The following is a 21,321-nucleotide window of genomic DNA, read 5'->3' on the forward strand; positions in this document are numbered from 1 at the left end:
CCCCTTTTTGTGCCTGCACTATGCCTCGTTCCCGCACCCGAGCCGCCCGGATCCCTGACAAACTGAGCACTGCCAAACAATGACAGTGCCTGCTGTCGGACCTGTGTGCCCAACTACCCCAGAACACTTAGAATTGTGTCTACAGAAGGCTGCACTGACTTTCACTTTCATATTTATTTCTATGTTTATATTTCATTTGCACTTCTGTACATATATATCTCCTATTACACTAACAGCATCCCAGGCCCCAGTGTGCAATATCTCAGCTGCCATTTAGACTACAACAATATACATTCTATTTATATACACAACCACACAAGTATACTTGCACATTTTATATCTGCATAATATATTCTTTGTAGCACTTAAAATTAGTTTAATTTGTAGCTTTACTCATTTTTTATTTTTCTGTTTTTATGTGTGAAGGTACTGTAAGGTCTGCTTCTCAATTTTGTTGTACTCTGTTGTAATGACAATAAAGGAATCATGATTGATCTTTATCTTTCCTACATAACATTGCTGCATAGTGGACACAAATAAGATTGCAGTCAATTCTAAAATCAGTCAGTCATCCACAAGTAACCTCAGTACGCTGCACACATGAAGTGACAAAATCGACACATGTCATCCGTCATTCTGCATAAATGCTTATCTGGTTCTGCAATACTGAGAGAATATGATTTGACAACAGGGATCATCCATCCATCTTCCAGCTGCTAATACTGGTCAGGTTGGTGGGCATCAAGGATCGATTAGAATAAAAATATACAGATGCAGGAAGTTTTACGTATTACCCAAAATTTACTGAAATGTGTCAGTTATCTGTCTCTTCATATTAACTACAGTGAAATGTGGAGTGAGAGAGAGTGAGAGTCTGTCCCAGAGTAAGTGATCCTCAACCGGAGGCCAATCAGTGAAGAAGAGGATGAAGAGGAGCATCAGAGGAGCCTTATATGTGTCTCACTGACCTCAGATCTGTGGAGACTGACACTCACTTCCTGACTCTCCATAACTTCACTGCCTCCCTATTATGGGTTTGAAATGTTTAAAAGTCATCCATCTATCTTTCACTATATTACCCAGGATGGAGTCAGATCCCAGAAAGCACAGGACCCAAATACCACACTGAGAGCCAGGAGCAGGATTCAAACCCAAACCCCTGCCAGTATGAGGCGTCCATGTTACCACTGCAGCATGCAGGAGTAATGAAAAGCATTTTTATTACAGTTTTTCTGAATTGCTAAAACACTAAATCCCATTGTAAAAACTAAACTATCAACTACCAAAACTCTTTCATCAAATCAATTCCACAGTTGTCAAAATCTTAAACACTATTCACTTGGTTAGGACACAATTTGCAAATCTGAATCTCCCATTTACCAAAACTCTAACCACATTCTCAAACACAAAACACATTTAGCAGTGTGGTGCACTTGTACCCAGAATGATGCACACAGGCTACAGAAGTTAAACACAACTAACACACTGTTTTCATCATTTACACACTACCACTCAAAATTGAAAACACATGTGTCCAATCAGTGAACCCAATTAGTAAACAGTATATAAGCCTAGTCAAATGCAAATGGCATGAGTGGATCCAACAATGGAGCAACACAATAGAAGAGGAAGAGGAAGAGGAAGAGGTGGTGGGCAAGGGCGAAGACCAAGAAGAAGATCTGTAATTTCAAATGAAATTCGAGCAACTGTCATAGATCATGTTCTGGTGCATGGCATGACTATGAGGGAGGCAGGGCAACGTGTACAACCAAACCTAAGCAGGTTCTCAGTGGCTACTATAATCCGGACCTTCAGAGAAGAAAACAGGTAAAAAGTATACTTGTCTCAGTAAGGGGACAGTGAAAAATATTTTCTCCATGGTACTGTGTTTGAAAACATTTACTGAATAAAATATATATGTATGTATGTATATATGTATACTTCTAACTAAATGTTTTTTTTTTTAGAATTGAAAGACGGCCACATGAGGGTGGAAGAACACGCATGTTCTCACAACACCAGGAGACACTTATTGTGGATATGGTCCGTCAAAATAATGCAATTCGACTGCGTGAAATACAGCAACAGATTATAGAAGACAACATACATTTTGAGGGAATAATTAGTGTGAGTCTGTCAACAATTGACCGTGTCCTGCAACGCAACAGGATAAGGATGAAGCAAGTTTATCGGGTACCATTTGAGCGAAACTGTGAGAGAGTGAAAGAGCAACGATGTCAATATGTGCAAGTAAGTAAACTTTTTTACAGTAAACTCAGTACTAGAATGTATCCTGTATTGTCTGGGAAGCAGCACATGTATACATCATACTGTGTCATTTACAGAACTAAATGTAGTTTGTTTTCACTGTGTACAGAGAATCTTTGAGCTTGACTCAATGGTTAGGCCTCATGAATACATCTTTGTGGATGAAGCTGGATTCAATCTAGCAAAAAGGAGAAGAAGAGGTCGCAACATCATAGGTCAACGTGCCATTATTGAACTGCCTGGCCAGCGTGGTGGAAATGTAACTATCTGTGCTGCCATCAGCAGCTATGGGGTTCTCCACAGTCATGTTACTGTTGGGCCATACAACACTGAAGTACTACTAGCATTCCTAGATGGCCTACGGGATGCTTTGCTTGAGCAGAGAGATCGCGAGCAGACAGAGCATCCCATGTATGTTATCATTTGGGACAATGTGAGCTTTCACCGTGGTCAAAGAATTCGCGATTGGTTTCACAATGAGCAGCATTTTATGAATGTGTTTCTTCCACCATACTCTCCTCTTTTAAACCCTATTGAGGAGTTTTTCTCGGCATGGAGATGGAAAGTATATGACCGAAACCCTTACACACAGGAAAATCTGCTTCAAGCAATGAATGGAGCATGTGGTGACATTGGAGTGGAATCTTGCCAGGGCTGGATTCGGCATGCTAAAGGTTTCTTTCCCCGTTGCCTTGCAAGGGAGAACATAGCATGTGACGTGGATGAAGTCCTGTGGCCTGACCCAGCACAGAGGCGTGATGCTGAGGCAGAATAATTTTTCTGAATATGCGGTACAAATATATCTTTTTTTTTTTTTTTTTTTTTTTTTTTTTTTTATGTAAAACTTTTTTTGCTGCAGTTCTTTTTTGTTTATATGTGTGCTTTTTTGTTTAAATGTACAAGGATGAATGAATGAATAAATAAATATTATTTTCCCGCTATCCCACAGTGTTTTGTACTTATTTATGTAGTGTGTAATAGTTGCTAAGTTGTGTTTGCACATTGGCTGGTTTTGTGTGGTTTTTGACAGTAGTGCTTGATTTTGAGTAAAGTTAAAATAGTTTTGGGTCAAATGTTTGGTTTTGCAAGACAAGTTGAAGGTTTTGTGAGTGTAGCTTGAATTTTAGAATTTGTGTTTAGTGTTTTGAGACAAAGAGATGAGATTTTAGGAAATGTGTTTTAGCAATTCAGAAAAACTGTAACATTGTGTATGACGAGTCACAGTCTGTGTTCTGTATTTTCAATAGTACTCCATTTACCAGTAAACAAAAAAAAATACTGTGCAAGTAAGACTTTTATGCAGAAACATATTATAACAGCAACAGGGCAGCTTTTAATTCCACAGTCAGAGGAGAGCAGGGAGGCAGTGACACAGTGAAACTGCTCCAGCAGGGGGCAGTGAAGTGCGTAAGAAGAGCATAAAATTAAAGCCAGAGCCCTTAGAGCTCAGTAACCCCCCACTGGTACATACTGTATGTACACAAGAGAAAACAGACATTGGCAAATACTCTCAAAATACTATATTTTGTGGTAACAAACACTTCATATGAAATATATCATACATACAAATCAACTAGAATTTTTCCGTTAATATAAATGAGAAAGCGACAGTTCAGACCACCTGTATAATACCTCACATTTACATTTATCTTATTTAGCAGATGCTTTTTTCAAATAGCACCTTGATCATGGTTCAGATGCACAACAGCCATGAATGTGTGTTTCTCACTGGCTGATTCTTACTGTCACACTGTAATGTGACAGAGCTGCATGCCATTTAAATACAGCTCACATCACTGTAAGATGCTCCTCTCTGGTGATGATCCCTCCCCATCACTGGAGTATCTGTGTGTCCCTCACAGCTCTCATCCTGAGCAGTAGCTCCCCACATGTTGAGGAGCCTCTCTGTGTTGCTGCCCCCTACTGGAAAATGACAGATAAGCATTAACATCAATTTGGCTTCATTTACTGCTACAGGATCAGGAAATGAACCAGACAGATTAATCTGGGAAACCTCTTTAGTTCAGTTTCATCTGGTGTATAATTTGAAGTTAAATTAGCCGCATGTATGATGCTATAATAAGGAAACACACGACATATATGAAGTATCAGACTAAATTTATCACAGCTCATGTTAGAACAGATTGTCCAAACTCACCTCTCTGTGCTTCAGGGCGACTGAGCTGTAGACCACATCGCTGGCTGGGGTTACAGCAGGACGGTGTGAAGAACATCTAGAGGACACCTGCTGAGAGCATTTAGCTGCTTACAGTGGAGGTACAAGACCAATCTTTGTACAGAAACCACAAATCCATAAACTCCCAAACCTCCCATGTGAATCACTGTGAAATATCAGGGTATCATGGTACTTCTTGGTACATTACAGCTAATTCTGATACACATGGATCTGAGAGATCAGCTGAGGTGTAGATGTTCCTGCCCAGTCAGTACATTATTGATATACGTGTCACTCTCATTGTGATACTGGTCCTATGCCTGAACCAAACACTGATTTACATGAAACCATCTTACCTCTGGGTCTGACAGGACAATGGAGCTGTAGGTGACATCAGCACCAGGCTCCTCAGAGGCCTGAGAGAGGATCACATTATGACCATGTATCTACAGTATACAGAACCACCTGTCCATTCTTTGACTGACAGCAGTGGAACATTATTGTTGGTGAAATTGGTGATAATCTGATGTATCAGTTAATTTTTTGTAGCTTTACAGATTTTATTAAATTTGAGTTCTTTTTTATTTCTATGTAGAAGGCATTTTTACCGCAATGTAAGAAATGGATTATGAAAATGTAGTACATAAGATGCAGTTGCTTCATATATTGATAATATTACACTCATACATTTTGATACGCAGAATCAGAAGTATCATTGTATATATTTTATTCCTTTGTTTACCTGATCTGTGGGGGCTCTTCTGATGATGCCAGTTCTGTCTACAGCCGCATATTCATAGTCTGGGTTCAACTTGAAAAAAGTTGCTTGTCAGCTTTCAAAACAATCACTCCTCAATCAAATTTTACATCATCCGTTTAAATAGAAATGAATTACTCAGTGAGTACATTTGTACGTTTTGATACACAGGCTGCTCTCAGAAGTATCATTGTATATATTTTATTCCTGTGTTTACCTGATCTGTGGGGGCTCTTCTGATGATGCCAGTTCTGTCTACAGCTGCATATTCATAGTCTGGATTCAACTAGAAAAAGTTGCTTGTCAGCTTTCAAAACAATCACTCCTCAAGTCAAATTTTACATTATCCTTCTAAATATAAATGAATTACTCAGTGAGTTTGGTTTGTTTTTGTTTTCCTATAAAAGACAAAACCCTACAGAATTTTCCAGAGTGTCTTCCCTTATTAAACAACTTACTGTCAATTCTGTGCTTCCTGGATGTTGGTTCCTGACCATTTGTTTCTCTACAAGGAAAGAAATGAGGAAAAAACGAAACAGAAGATGATTCTGCTCACATCAGTGTGTCTGCTCATCAGTGTGTCTGCTGATCCGGTTAATTTCCGGTGTAACAAACACAGAGTCATTCCCTCTTCATTATATCTGAAAATATTATCCAGTCTAATAATTGTACGACCAGAGTTGGGTAATTCGGTTCAGACCGGGAATTTTTTTTCAACCAACTAGCTGAATACTCTGTAACTGTGACTCTTTCTGCTCAACTGATTGGTTGAAACAAAATCCCGGTCTGGTCTTTTACTCTCTGGACCTGAATTACCCAACTCTGTGTAAGACTCTCTACAAAAATGTATGAGAGCAACCAGGAGTTTGGGGTAGTGTAGGATTTATTTGGGGAAAACAAACTCGGGGACACAGAACAGCAAGCATGAAAGACTTCTATGACGCTAATGTTCAGACTGGGGAATCACTCACAGAAACTCACTTAAATACACCAAATCAATTAAGTACACAACAAGAAGCAGCTGATAACAAGAGGATTCCACATGAGGTAAATTAAGGGGTATGGCACACAGGAGGATAGGAACAATCGGGACGTGACAGAATGAGGCGATGCCCATGAATCGAGTTAAGTACTCAACCTCATTGAGGCTGCGGGATAAATTGAAAACCTTGCTGTTCTCTCCTGATGGAATTAAATTGTTCGAATCTGCCTGTGTGTCACTGTTTGCCTTTATCAAAGTGAAATAAAGAGCAAACAGTGTCTGATCCATATCACAGTGTCTCTGTCTTATGGTTTGTAAAACCCGGTCACCACGGCGCTGTCCCCCCCGTAAATCCCGTTACGTAACGCACCCCCTTCCCAAATCAGTACTGGCCTGGATTTCCTGTTTGCTCCATTGCGGTTTTTACTTCTGTTTTTAGTCTGTGTTCTCAAAGGGGCCGTGACCATGTTTTGTGTTTTAATGTTACTGTATAACCTGTGTGTCAGAATGCTGCTGTCTGTGTCTCTGTCCAGCCGTCTTTGGAAAAGGATAAAAGCATGAAGTTTTAGCTGCTGCTTACAGGAGTGCAGAGGGACAAGCATCACTGCTCAGACAGTCAGGTCACTTATACACCGTCTGCATTAGCAAATACTCACTGTGTTTGTCCCGCACTTTCCATGTGATGATGATGATGATCAGCAGCAGCACCAATAAGCCCAGTCCTACATACAGAGCCAGCTGGACCAAGGAGCTGAATAAGAGGGTGGATTTGAACAGTAAAGTCTTACATGCTTTATAGTAACATGGTTCAGCCACATCTGAACTATTACACAGGATACATGTGAGGAACAGGAGAAATTAACAAAGAGCATGAGATTAGCTGGAAAATGTAAACTGCCAATTTCAGTATGATTATTAGCAGGGAAACACATAACTGGTGCACAATTACACATTTGGGGTATAGAGCAATATGCCCAACAACTTCTTGCCATAATGAAAGAAATACATTTGTATTTTATTTCATTGATGCTGTTATGACAAGAAATCACCAGGCATTTGAACCTTTATACAGCTAATACATGCACACCAGTTATGTACATCACTGTTTATCACATAACATTACACTATTTTCTAAAATCCATCCGTCCGTCTGTCTGTCCATCCATCCATCCATCTGTCTTCCAAACAGTCCTCCAGCTTATCTCCAGCAGCATAGGGCACAAAGCAGGTGTCACATCCAGGCAGTGCAGGAAGGCAGACATAGGGGTAAACGAAGAAAGGGCTTTACTTAAAGCAAAATGGGTGCAGGACAGAACAAAGCAGACTGCAAGGGGTCAAACAGGAAGGCTGGCATGGGGAAAGCACTGGTCAATTAGAGGACTAGGGAGCACAAGACCAGAAGCACTTAAATGGATTAACATGGGAGGACAACCAGTGGCATAAGGAGTGAGACACAGGAGGGCTGGAATGTTAGAAGGGAAAACAGGAAGGAAGGAAGAGCGTGATAGCAGGGTCTCACCCTGGATGGGATGCCGTATCAGGGATATTATGACTAAGGAAAATAAACACAGTATCCTTATTTTCATAAAAGTAATATGCATTTCCCATTACTGTATGATCAGTCAGACGCTGTAGCATGACGAGCTGAATACTAACCTCTGTTCCTTATCATTGGCTCCTGTGGGGGTCGATCCAGGAGCAGAAGGCTTGATGGTCACTGAGACAGAAGCAGAACCTGGAGTAAGGACTGTGGTTTCTGATTAGGGGGGAAAAGGAAAAACTGTGTTCTGTCAGGCAGGAAAGACTCATAAGGAAAAGGTCATTTATAAAACATTATTCTAAAAAGGATAATGAAAATTTTTCAATAGAGTAGCTGGTTGGATACAGAATAATAAATTTAGGTTATGACCAAAGTGTTCATCACTGACAGTGAACAGATGAGATTAATTATTTAATTTATACACCAAAATGTATTTATGACTGAACTGGATCAGTTATTACAGAGTACAGCTGTAACACTGGCCTTTGCTGGGATTAGAAACCAGCTACAGACACATCAGCCAGTCTGACAGCTTTAGTAACGATTCAAAGGCAGAAAAATGCCTGAAAAACATTTGCATGACACTACAAACCAATATTTTATATTTCAACAATTGATATTGATAAATATGGGAGTTTAAAGCATTTCCTCGTGATTAGCTGCCATCACATCAGACATCTACAGCAGGCTAAAAGCACGGGACGTGGCCTTCAGGTCTGGTGGCCCTGTGGCCTTAAGGACAGCTAGAGCCGCTCTGTCACAGGCCATGAGAGCCGTAAGGGCTTATGCACAAAAACTTCCGTGGGCTTTTCTACAGCACCAGGGACACACGATTTATCTATAAGTTATAAGTCTCGGCGCACCTCCCCACTGCCCCTCAAAGCCCTAGTGTTGTGTGAAATGTGGTGTTGAGCCCAGGGGAGCAATAAGGGCGTGCCAGGAGTGGGCCCCCCCCCGGCACTGGGGCCAGATCCCCGACTGGCCCCGATTAGTCCCCATCCCCGACCCCGCACAGCCGGCAGGTGTTCAGGGGCGCCACAGGCAGCCCGGCAGCAGGAAACCCCCCCCCACCCCCCCCCCAGGCGCAGACCGGGAGACTCCCGCCCCACCACGCCCGATGAGACCCCAGCTAGCAGCCAAGGACAGGACAACCCCAGGCCCCCCGGCAAACGGGGAGCCAGTGCGGCCAGGCGGGGTGACCCCCACCCCCCGGCCACCCCAGGTCCCCCCCAAGCAAGGCGGAGCCCCCCCCCCCCAACCACCCCACAGTGCCCAAGGGCCCGACGCCGGCAGCACCAATGGCAGACACCGACCGGCCCCCACCAGGTGACCGGGCCCGGGCAGGCCAGGCCCTACCGCATGCAGGCGACCACCCGCCCGGGAGACCACCTGCCCAGCCCACAGAGCCCACGCCCCAAATCCACCCACCCCACCACAGCTGCGCAGGCAAAACCCAGAGGCCCCCCCCAGCACGCCACCCACCTGGGGGGGGCAGAATCCCTCATCACCTGCACCGTCCCCCACAGGCCAGGCCAGCGAACACCCAGAGACACCAGTACTGTGAGAAGCATGCAAGATTTATTTGTGTCTATATTAATGTTAGTGAGGTCCCCAAGCAGCAGAGTGAGGGGGATGGTGGGATGGGATGCCCTACAGTAGGTGTGTCGATAAGTCTTCACAAATCCTTTGCCATAATTCGTTGACCGGTGTGCAGTACCAGAAAGCATGCAGATAATTATCTGGTGCGTCCTTCTTACAAGTTATGCATATGCAAGTACAGTGGTACCTCAGAATTCGAAATTAATCCGTTCAGAACTCCGGACCGAATCCTTAAAAGTTCGAGTTCTGATTGAATTTCCCCCATAAGAAATAATGGGAAACCAATTAATTGGTTCCCGGCCCCAAAAAATTACACCGAAATATGTTTTTTTTTTAGCATTTAAATGCAAAATGAACCGGACAAAACAAGAAAAGCATATACTGTACTAAACACATCTAAGCACATTTATCAAAACAGTCATTTTTAATGTAAGAAAATAAATGTATCCAAACAATGTGTAAAGTTAAAAAAAAAAACCAACGTGTCCTGCCCCGATTGTCCGCTCCTTCCGTGTGTCACGCCCCCTCGTTAACCCTGTGTGGAATCCCTGTGTGATCAGCTGCTTCTGGTTGTTGTCATTAGTCCTACTGTATGTATTTCGTCCGCATTTCAGTTTGTTTCCCCAGTTCGGTCATTGTATTGTCCGTCTGCATTTTGCCTGCCTTACCTGTAATTAAACCCCGTATTCCCCGATACCCTGACGTCTGCGCCTTTTTCTCCGTTCCGTCCCCGCTGGGCATGACAATATTATTATAATTAAATGTATTAATGGTTTATTATTAATATTAAAATAATTAATAAGGAATCTTTATTTTTAAATGCATTTTATTATAACATAATAATTACTGTTACTATCTATCAATGTCTAAATATATTTTTACTGTCTAAATATATGTATTCAGCTAGTGTAAACATGCAGGATGCTATCACAGTGAATGCGAGGCTGAGACTGAAGCGTTACCCTTTGTTTCCGCTGAGAGACGTGCCATATGTGTCTCATTTCCCTGCGCCTAGGTCATTTTTTTTTTCAAATTGGTTAGTTCGACTTTTAAGAAATTCGAGTTCTAATGAGTTCGAGAACTGAGGTACCACTGTATTTCTGATACCCATCTGGAACATCCTTTGCCCTGTATAGTGTGTTCTATGTAAAATTTTGTATTGTATTAGCTGCAGGTTGGAGTTCTGACTCATTCTAAAGGTATTCAAGCAAATTTGCCTCCAGAAGTTAGTGTCTGGGATCCCTTTCCCATTTGTGGGTAGGGAGTGAGAGCGTTGTATCAAATTCTGCTAGATACACATATATCCTAGATAGTAGTTTTTTAGTTGGAGTTATTAGGAAGTTTGCTACTTTAGGTGAAAGCTCCAGATCTAATTGCTTACGGCACCATCTATTATGTATTATTGATTTAAGTTGAAGATATTCTAAGTATTTATTTTTCTCAATGCCATAAGTTATTTTGTCAAATGAGATCATGCAGAGATCATCTTGGATTATATGTTCGAGGTGCATGATTCCTTTATTATGCCATGCTGGGAAGTTTATCATCTTCTTTTTATTTAGCAGGATGTCAGGCTTGTTCCAGATGGGTGTCAGTTTGCATGGGACCAGTGAAGTTAGGTTCATTTTAGGAAATTCTCACCAGGCTGTCAGCGATGTGCTGATATTAATGCTCCTAAAACAGCAATGTTGTTTAAGTATATGACTGATACATGGCAAGTCCTGGATTTGAATATTGTTACAGAAAGTTTGCTCGATATCCAGCCAGTTAAGGTCTAAATTGTTTTGCGTCGTCCATTTTAGGACATCAATCTATTGGAAAGAAAGTAGTACAAATTAGGAAGCTCCAAACCCCCACACTTTTTGGGTTTATTTAAAGTTTTTAAACTTAATCGTGGTGGTTTGGATTTCCATATATATTTTGAAATTAAGTAGTCCAGTGATTGGAACCAAGCCAGCGGAGGTTGACTCAGAACCATTGAGAACATGGAGTTAATTTTTGGCAAGATCATCATTTTGATTGTTGCTACTCTTCCCAAAAGTGATGTGGGCAGATTATTCCACTATGCAAGGTCATCATCTATCTTTAAGTAGAGGGCTGTGATTTAATCGCGTCAGAACTGACAGCTTGGCAGAAATGTTTTACTGTTATCTAACCGGGAAGTTATAAAGGCATGGATGGCTTTTCAAAGTTCTCATGAGAAAGAAATACCCTGACCTTAGATAAAAGTTTCAATTGAAAAATGCATGAACTCACAACAGCATTGATCAGTTTCTCAAATTTAAAAAGAATTATCAAAGATCACACCTAGATTTTTGGTGGATGGCCTCTCATATGAAACAAAAGGGCCAAGAGCATCACTGAGAGGAGCTGAGATATCTAAGTGTCGAATACCAATATTTCAGTTTTCTTTTCATTCAGCTGAAGAAAATGTTTTGCCATCCAGGATTTAATACAGTATCATTTAATCTGTCATAGATCAGGTGCGCTGAGTTTCCCTCTACTGGTTTAAGATTAATGGTAACACTTTACTTGATGGGGCAGAAATACTTAGTAATAACACAGTTATTACTGAAGTACAAATTATCAACAAATCATAAACAAATATAGTTGCTTCTGGAGATAAAAGATGTTAGGATTCTTTAATGATGAACAAACATGAGATCAGTATTTCACTTGTGTTATTCATTACTTGTTCCTTCAGTCGTTTACAAAGGTTTACAGAATTAACACATACTGTATAGTAACAACTACGGTAACTGCTTGGGATGAAAGATGCATCATGATTCATTAATGATAAACAAATATAGGATCACTATTTAACTTATTTATTACTTGTTCCTACAGAAGCTCCTTCAGTTGTTCCTTCAATATTTCACAAAGATTGACAAAATAAACAAATACGGCAACAAATGTAGTAACTGCTTGAGATAAGACATGCATCATGATTCCTTAATGATGAATTAACATGAGATAAGTATGTAACTAAGACAAGTAATACTTAAGTAATAGTATAATACTATATTATTTCTGCCCTGTCAAGTGTTACCAGATTCATCAATCAAATGATAAATAAATTAATTAATTAAATCTTAATCTCATACAGACCGCAGATTACAACACCACCTCACATACCATGGATTGTGACACCTCCCTCCCTGACAGGCTTCACTAGCTCTTTGCCTGGTTTGATGTGTCACACGACAACGCAGAGAAGAGCACCCCTCCCACCAATGAACAGACACCCCACCCATCCACAGCGGAAGTGAGGAACACTCTGTGTAACATGAACCCACGTAAGACTGCTGGTCCTGACAATATTCCAGGTGGGGTTCTTAGGGACTGTGCCCATGAGCTCACAGATGGCATGACAGACATCTTTAATACCTCAGTCAGACAAGCATGTATCCCCAACTGCCTATAAACTGCCACAGTCATACGGTGCCTAAGAAGACAGCTGCTCCAGTGTTTAATGATTATCCACCCATATCTCTCACTCCATCATAATGAAGGGCTCTGAGCGGCTGGTCATGTGACACATCAAAGCAAACCTCCCTCTCTCCCTTCATCCATACCAGTTTGCATACCACCCAACTGGCCTGCAGAGGGCGCCATAACCCCGACCCTTCACACCACGCTGACACGCCTGGAGAATAAAGACTGTTATGTAAGGTTACCGTTACCATGGTAATAGTGAACAACAACCAAACCAAAAGCTGCTCCATCTTTGGCAGAAAATGTGACTTTGCCACCAGACCCTGGACTTTCTGACAGAGACCACAGTCTGTCAGGGCAGGAAACATCACTTCTGCTCCCGTCAGTCTGAGCACAGGAACTCCCCCAGGCCGCTGCCTCCGCCCCCTACTATTCACACTGCTGACATCCGCCTGCTCCGCCAAGACCGCCTCTAACCACATCATAAAGTATGCAGACGACAGCAGCATGACGGCCTCATGAGGGGGGAGACGAGTCTGCGTACAGACAGGGGGGGAGAGCTGGTGGAGTGATGCAAGGCCCACAGTCTGCTGCTAAACATCGACAGGAGCGAGGAAGCGACTGTGGGCTTCAGGAGGACCTGGGGGGGCGTGACCCCCTATAGGAAATTTACTTCGGGCTTCAGGCCTCTTTATGTTTCAATAGTCAGATTGTCAGTCTTTAAATGTCTTTCATATTAATATTCTGTTCATCACATTATTGCACTATGACCAACAAGATGGTAATTTCATCATAGTGTGTGACCCATGGAACATACTGCAGAAGATGATAAAGATCCAAATTATCCCACAAAAAAACACAGACCGCTTTCATGACTGAAACTGGTAGGGTCATTTAGCATTTATCTATTTTATGATGAAGCATAAAATGATTCACGGCCAGATTTAAATGAGTTACTTACCTTCAGTGCTGGTTGTGGTTGTAGTTGCCTGATTGACAGTAATATGAACTGGGATCTGATGGTCTCTGTCAGCACACCAGTACCAGCCAGTGTCCTTCCTCTCCAGTCCCCCCATTGTCACACTGAAGACTTTATTTACTCTGTCATCTCTGATCAGGACAGGCCTCCCATCCAAACTCCCAGATCTCTCTGATGCACAGGAGCCCCCGATCTTACACCACAACTTCAGACTGCCACTGTTTCCATAGTGACACTGAACACTGACACTGTCTCCTTCCACACCCGTCACCTCCTGTTTGTCCACTGACAGCCATGTGGAATCTGAACAGGCAGATTAAGAACAAACAACATGATTTTTACACATAAATAAAATATACTATGCATAAAATAAAAGCGAGTTACAGTTAAGGACAAGATTATTAGCCTCCCTATGAAAATCTCATTATTTAAAAAGTGCTGTTAAATAGAGCAAATAATATTTAACATGGCTTTTTTTAGACATCTCAGTTTTATTTTGGATGCTTACGTTATTTTACTTTTCACACAGAAATGAAAATATTCCACAGAAACCAAAAAGTACCATGGTCAAAATTATTAGTACATTGAATATGAATGGTCAATTGTGTATCCTTTTTGTTGGATAACAGCCTGCAGTCGTTTGTTGTAGTTTTCAACAAGTCTCTGACAGGTCATCTGAGGAATCCCAGCCCATTCTTCTTTGGCAAATCTCTCAAGCTCCTCCAGATTTGATGGCCTTCTGGCATGGACCTTCTTCTTTAGTTCACCCCACAGATTTTCTGTTGGATTTAAGTCAGGGCTTTGTGCAGGCCACTCCATTACGTTCACTTTGCTAATAATTTTGTCCTCAACTGTACATGCTTATACCTGTATGAGCCAGGTATGTGTTTAAATTAATGTAACCATACATTTTATAAAAACTAAACAAAATGACAGAGAGCTGGGGGCCGGATACCGAAACCACAAGCCTGGAGGTGTGAGGCCCCCACGCTGCCCCCAGTCTCTACCAGCTAGAGGGTAATTAGCTCCAAACCTGCTGCAGGGTGAAAGACAATAAATTTAAATTGATGTTGCTACTTTTCAATGGTCTCAATCATGCTATTGAACAAAAGTAAAATTTGGAATCTATTCTATACATTTTTAAAATGTTAAAATTTCTCAGCCACCATCAAGCCTGCTCCTCCTGGATCAACCACCACAGGAACGAATGATAAGTGACACGTTACATTACTGTGCATCTCATTGGCTACAGTCTGCAATACAGACATCTTACCATCAGTGACTGACAGGTAAAGTGATGCTTCAGCATCTGAACGTCCACTGATCTTCACACCGCATGAGTACCCATTAGAGTCCTGAACTGTCAGATTGTTGATGGTCACAGTGAAGACTCGCTGGTCAGGATCATCTCTGATTGACACGTTACCCTCCTGTGGAGAGTCACTGTGTACTACGGGAGTACATGACCTCACATTATACCCTCTGCACCAGTATTTCTCATCAGTTTCATATCTGTCCTCATAGAAACATGGGATGGTGACAGATCCTCCTCCCTGTACAGACACGGTTTTCACTGTGGACACACCTGCAGGGACAGTATGAAAATTACCAGGCTGATTAACTCTCACTCCCTCTTACACCATTTATACACATATTAATACAGAGTCAGTATCAGTGCTTCACTTTGCATAATAATAAAATTTGTGTGTTTTAATTAAATATTGTATTCATTACTATTGTCCATCCATCCATCCATCCATCCACACCTGCTTGTCCTATGCAGGGTCATGGGGGTCTACAGACAATCCCAGAAGCTGCAGGCGCAAAGTAGGGAATAACCAGGACATGGGGCCAAACCATCACAGGGTCACTCACACAGCATATGGCAATTCTAATCCACCTCAGCATGTTTTTGGAATGTGGGAAGAACATAAATTTTACATTCATTCTAAACTAAACAAAAGGACATTTCTTAACATATTACGTCATATAAATCATCATGAATTAATCCATTCAAACTGACACTTACATCTCCCAGGTCTCATTTATCATGTTAAACAAAACCTATACAGTGGTATCTCAGTTCTCAAACTCATTACAACTCAAATTTCTTAAAAGTTGAACCAACCAGTTAGAAAAAAAATGACCTAGAACTCGATCTGAATCTTAGAAGTCGAACCGTGAACACCAACCTAAAACAATTTGTACGTGCGGGGAAATGAGTCACGTGCCACGTCTCTCAGCGGAAACAAAGGGTAAGGCGTCAGTCTCAGTATCACATTCGCTGTGATAGCATCGTGCATGTTTACACTAGCTGAATACATATATTTAGACAGTAAAAATACATTTAGACAATGATAGACAGTAAGAGTAATTATTATTATATAATAAAATAAATTTAAAAATAAAGATTTCTTACTAATTATTTTAATATCATTAATAATAAACCATTAATACATTTAATTATAATAATATTGTCATGCTGAGTGAGGACGGATCGGACACAAAGGCGTAGACGTCAGGGTATTGGGGAATCCGGGGTTTAATTACAGGTAAGGCAGGCAAAATGCAGCCGGATAATACAATGACGGAACTGGGGAAACAAACTGAAAAACGGACTAAATACATAGGACTAATGACAACAACCAGAAACAGCTGATCACATGGGGATTCCACACGAGGCTAACGAGGGGGCGTGGGACACGGAAGGAGCGGACGATCGGGCAGGACACATTGGGTTTTTTTTAACTTTACATATTGTTTGGATACATTTATTTTCTTACTTTACAAATTACTGTTTTGATAAATGTGTTTAGAACAGTATATGCTCTTCTTGTTTTCAATTCGATCAGAACTTGAACATTTTAGGATTCAAACCCGAGTTCTGAACGTATTAAGTTCGAATTCTGAGGTACCACTGTGTTTCATCTTGATCTACATAAATAGTTTAATGTTTCTATAATTAAATAATTCTTAAGAATTCCTTCCTAAACATCACCATCATTGATGTGTCAAAAAAACCTTTTTGTATTCCTTCTAATTGTATTTTTCACTGGCGGATTCATTCCTATCTTCATTATTCCTTCTCTATTTTGATATAAGATACACTGTAAAAAAAAAGATGTGTTTTTACAGCCAAAGTATTGCAAAAATTAACAAACAATTTCTGTTTTTTTTTAATTTATAGGCCTGTAAATGATCTATTTACTCCTGTATTTTAACAGTGGTATTTTTAATTAACAGAAATTGTCTGTAAATTGATAGAACTTATGATTACTGTTATTTCACAGAGATTACATTTGTTTTAATGAAGTGACCGTTGTTATTACAGATCAAATCCTGTAAATCAGTTTCTTAATAATATGAAAATGGATGGATGGATATCATTACTCATCGTTAGAAAACTTAATCTGTGTCGATTGTGTCAGGCCCGAGAGGAGGCGACGGACGAGACGAGACCGGGGAACAGGACCAGGATGACAAAACCCAAGACATCAACGGGGCACAGGAAACAGGACGGAGACACAGAACAGGAACAGGGACCAGAAGAAAGACAAGACCTGACAAAGGACGGGTAATGCAGAAAGACAAACAGAGAAAGGGGACACAGAGGGGACAGAAAACGGAGGAACAACAGGGCGAGGAGTGAACACAGGAGACACCGAGGGACGAGGAGCAAAGACAGGAGGGAAAAAGGGACCAGAAGGGAACGGAGGAGACACAGAGGGAAGAGGAACAGAAACAGGTGGGACGGAGGGAAAGGGAGGAGGAACCAGGGGAGCCCGAAGGAACCCAGGCGGGCGACGGGCAGCGGCCGGAGGGGCCGCAGGCGAGAGGGAGGAGGGAGCAGGAGGGGACCACCCAGGGGCCAAGGGAACGGGACGAGGGAGTGACGGAGGGGACACGGATGGAGCAGGAGGGAACACCGGTGCAGGCAGGCAGGAGGGGGAAGCCGCGGCAGGTGGAGGCGTAGCCGGAGCCAGGGAAGGCGCCGTCCGACGCCCAGCCGGAGCAGGGGGGCCCGGAGGCGGCCGACACGGAGCCGGAGGCGGGACCGAGGACCGGCACCGAGGAACCAGGGGGGGACCCGGAGGCGACCACCGACCCCGAGCCGGAGGACCCGCAGGCAGCCACCGAGCCACCGCCAGGGGCCGAACGGGCGAGCCAGGGGGCAGGGCGGGTGGGACCCGGGCCCGACGCCTGTGTCCTCGTCCCTTGCGGGACACTGAAAGGTGGGGTCCCGGGGGGCGTCGGCCTTGTCGGGGCAAGGGCGAAGGAGTCATTAGGGCTGGGGGAGCTAGAGGCAGGGCCTCTGATGAGGCAGCAGGCGCGACCGCAGGTGGTGCAGCCGGAGCCGCGGGCGTGGCTGCAGGCGGTGCAGCCGGAGCCGGGGACAGGACTGGCTGAAAGGGAGAGCCGGGCAGATCAGGCGCCGGCAGGACAGGCGAGGGCGCCTCGGTAGGTGCCTCGGCCGTGCGGCCAGTAGGAGGCGCCACGGGCAGAGCGGCTTCCTCCGCTGCAGGCGGAGGCGAAGCCAGGCCCTCGGGCGGAGCTGCAGGGGGCACCCTCAGTTCTTGGCCAGCAGGGGGTGCCGCGGCTGGCGCCACCATCACGCGGCCAGCAGGGCGCGCAGCCGCGGCCACCGCCATCACGCGGTCAGCAGGGGGCGCATCCGCGGCCACCTCGGGCAGTACTGCAGGCAGAGCGGTGGCAGCTGTAGGGAGCAGTGCAGCTAGAGCTGCGGGCAGGACGGGAACAGGCGGGTCAGGAACAGGCAGGTCCGGAACCGGCTGGACCGATGAGCAGGGCTGCACGGGAGACGCGGCCTCAGACAGGGCCGCGGGCAGGACAGGAGAGGCGGCCTCGGACAGGGCCGCGGGCAGGACAGGAACGGTGGCCTCGGGCAGGGCCGTGGGCAGGACAGGAACGGCGGCCAGCAGGGGGCGCCGCAGTAGGCACCTCGGGTAGATCGGCGGCAGCAGCAGCAGGCGGTGCCGCGGGCAGAGCGGCGGCAGCAGCAGCCGGTGCTGCTGGCAGGTCCGGAATAGGCGCCAGGATCGGCGCCGGGCGTGCAGGCGCTGCCCCTTTAAGGGCCTTGGGGATCCGGGGAATCGCCTCCAAAACGGCCCTGGCCCCTTTAAGGGCTAGCCGCGTTCCCCGGAAGGGGGAAGCTGCCCGCGAAGGTACCTCCGTGTCGGTGCCTTCCGAGGTGAGGTCCATGGTGATCAGGGATTCCCCCTGATCACTAACAAGGAGCGAAGCAGAGGAGAGAGAAGCGGCTCCCAGGCAGATGGTTAGGGCTTCCTCTGATGCCCTCTCCTTACGCCTCTTCTTCTTCCTCCGGCTTGGGGTTGGCGGTGGCTGCGCCGTCTCCGTGACGACGGGCGACGGGGCGTCAGTCCCTGCTCTGGACCGCGTAACGGGCGTCCTCACCGTTGTCACCCGTTGCACGAGCTGCTGGAGGCTTGCGTGTACTTCCTCCATCACGCGCATGTCTCCGCGCAGGGACATCTCGCTAAGGAGCGTCCCGCTCCGGCTGGCTAACTTCAGCACTACAGGGTCCTCTTGGACCTCGGGCTGGTTTAGCCAGAACACCACCTCCTGTAGTAAGCCGAGGCGCCGCCGCTCGGCTTGCGGAGGCGAGTCTTCGTTGAGGTCTGTCATTCTGTCAGGTTGCGTGTCCGGGCGATCCGGGAAGCAGGCAAGTGAGCCGTGAACACGGTCAAAAAGGATTTATTAAAGGAACCAAAGCAGACAGGGGAGCTTCACAGCAAACGACGTCAATGACAGACCTGGGGAAACTAACTCAGACGTGGACTAAATACACAAGACAAGCAGGAAAGAACGGGTAACAGGTGATAACAATCGGTAATCACACAAGGTAATGAGGGGGCGTGGCACACATCAGGATCGAACGGAGCGGATCGTGACAGATTGTATAATATACATTAGACCTGTAATATGACTGCTTTTGAAAAAAGAAAAAAAAAAACAAAATGTTAATAACACAAACGCATCATAAACTGTGCTTCGATTTCTGGAGTCATAACAGGCAGAAAAAGTTAGTGTGTCATTCTTCGTGAGTCCGTCAATCTTCATTAGTTCTGTTAGATTAAATGACTGACTTTTAAGTAAGTACGGATTAAAGAAATAATAATGTAGTAATACAATATATGAGTTTAGCAAACTTAAAATGTATTTAATAGAAAACATAAATGAGTAAAACTAATGTATATTTTTAAATTACAATATACCTAAAAAAATGTTACAGATACTTACATTTTCTTACATAATCGGTTACAACAAAAGACTCTGAACTTACTCGGATTTACAGTGTAGTACTACAGTAGCTGCATTATTTTAGGGCCAACAGGCAGTTAACATTGTTTTTCCATAGTTGCTCATTGCATCAAATAAGTTGTAATAGTACCAATAAAATGATTGCAATGGAATCTATAAGGAAGGGTGGGTTGTTGTTGTAATTGAATTGGTCTGTCAACAATCGAACTGCACAATGATTTTTGATGCATCTCAATACTGGTAAAGTATTTACTTTTTATGCAACTGGTAATTGGACTACTTCCAACAAAATACTTTCTCAGTGGTAAGTGCATGCAAAAGAGAGTGTGTTTCTGGTCTAGTGGTTAGGATGCTTGTCTCGCAACCAAGAGGCTGTGGGTTTAAGTTCCACTTATACTACCATTGGCACCCTTAACCCCAAGTTGAAAATGGAAGTTGCTCTAGATACAAGTGTCTGCTAAATGCTGTAAATGTAAAGTGTGTGTGTCTGACTCAAAAAGACAATATCCACCCAGCACTAAACATCTACAAATAGATGTTTTTGTTTTTTTTCTCAAATTCAAAATCCTTGAAGACATTGGACTTTTGTTGTTTTTTAACACATTTGAAGCCTGATCAGGGACTGTATGAAGTTCATGTTGAAAAGTAGCTCTTATGAGGTTTACGTCTGTGAGGTTCAGAGACTGATAATGGGCCACAATAGGGCCAGAAAGATTTTGCTATCTGGGACGGCTTTGTGTTATACATGAGAGTTGACTAGCCACATAATTACTGTAGCAATAGCTTCTTTTGAAATACTAAGTTTAAACGTTTAAGTATAAAAGTTTGAAAGACAAACTCTGCCACATTTTTTCTTTCACTAAGCAACAAACCACAGCATTTTGCATTTAAAATGATTCAATTACACTAAATAAAAATAAGTTCAACTGACTTAACCATGACCCAATTTCATAGTACAAAATTTATTGCTTTTGGAAAAATCTACTAAAAAAAAAATCCAAAATGTGTTAAACTCAAAACAAATGAAAACCTAGTCCATATAATGAATGGATTTAAAATAAATTCTCAAAAATATGGACAGCCTCCATTGTCACAATTCAAGTTATTTATTCAAGTTCTAAAACAACTTTCATTAATCATTAACAATTATCAAAGGATATACTGCACACTGTAAAAAAAAAAATCCATCAAAAACAGACTCTTCCTTCAAGTCTCAAGGAAAATGTTGTAAATTCACAGTTTTCCAAAGTTTGTTGTTCCAAGGAATATTTTTTAAATAATATAT

General features: G+C 43.3%; 2 protein-coding genes across 10 annotated transcripts in view; one reads left to right on the forward strand and one right to left on the reverse strand.

The window, feature by feature from the left end:
- LOC111841645 (polymeric immunoglobulin receptor-like) overlaps positions 1-3,096 on the forward strand; it is a 40,222-nt gene extending 37,126 nt beyond the window's left edge. For both annotated transcript variants that reach the window (XR_011989774.1, XR_011989775.1), the window contains exons 13-14: positions 1,968-2,250; positions 2,378-3,096. The gene's annotated coding sequence lies outside the window, so the exon portion shown is untranslated. The remainder of the gene's footprint in view (positions 1-1,967; positions 2,251-2,377) is intronic.
- A 480-nt stretch (positions 3,097-3,576) lies between these two features.
- The window catches only part of LOC111841644 (polymeric immunoglobulin receptor-like), a 37,201-nt gene continuing 19,456 nt past the window's right edge, over positions 3,577-21,321 (reverse strand). For 2 of the 8 annotated variants that reach the window (XM_072710431.1, XM_072710423.1), the window contains 11 exons: positions 15,010-15,321; positions 13,719-14,039; positions 7,840-7,939; positions 7,703-7,735; positions 6,840-6,934; positions 5,660-5,706; positions 5,419-5,487; positions 5,187-5,255; positions 4,801-4,860; positions 4,427-4,516; positions 3,577-4,188 (listed from right to left, as the gene is read on the reverse strand). In XM_072710431.1, coding sequence (XP_072566532.1) covers positions 4,102-4,188; positions 4,427-4,516; positions 4,801-4,860; positions 5,187-5,255; positions 5,419-5,487; positions 5,660-5,706; positions 6,840-6,934; positions 7,703-7,735; positions 7,840-7,939; positions 13,719-14,039; positions 15,010-15,321 — 1,283 coding nt within the window. In that variant the 3' untranslated portion in view covers positions 3,577-4,101. Of the gene's footprint in view, positions 4,192-4,426; positions 4,517-4,800; positions 4,861-5,186; positions 5,256-5,418; positions 5,488-5,659; positions 5,707-6,839; positions 6,935-7,702; positions 7,736-7,839; positions 7,940-13,718; positions 14,040-15,009; positions 15,322-21,321 lie in introns of all 8 variants that reach the window. The other 6 variants (XM_072710427.1, XM_072710424.1, XM_072710430.1 and 3 more) reach the window with 6 other exon arrangements.

This window comes from Paramormyrops kingsleyae, chromosome 4, assembly GCF_048594095.1.
Source record: "Paramormyrops kingsleyae isolate MSU_618 chromosome 4, PKINGS_0.4, whole genome shotgun sequence".
NCBI lineage: Eukaryota > Metazoa > Chordata > Actinopteri > Osteoglossiformes > Mormyridae > Paramormyrops > Paramormyrops kingsleyae.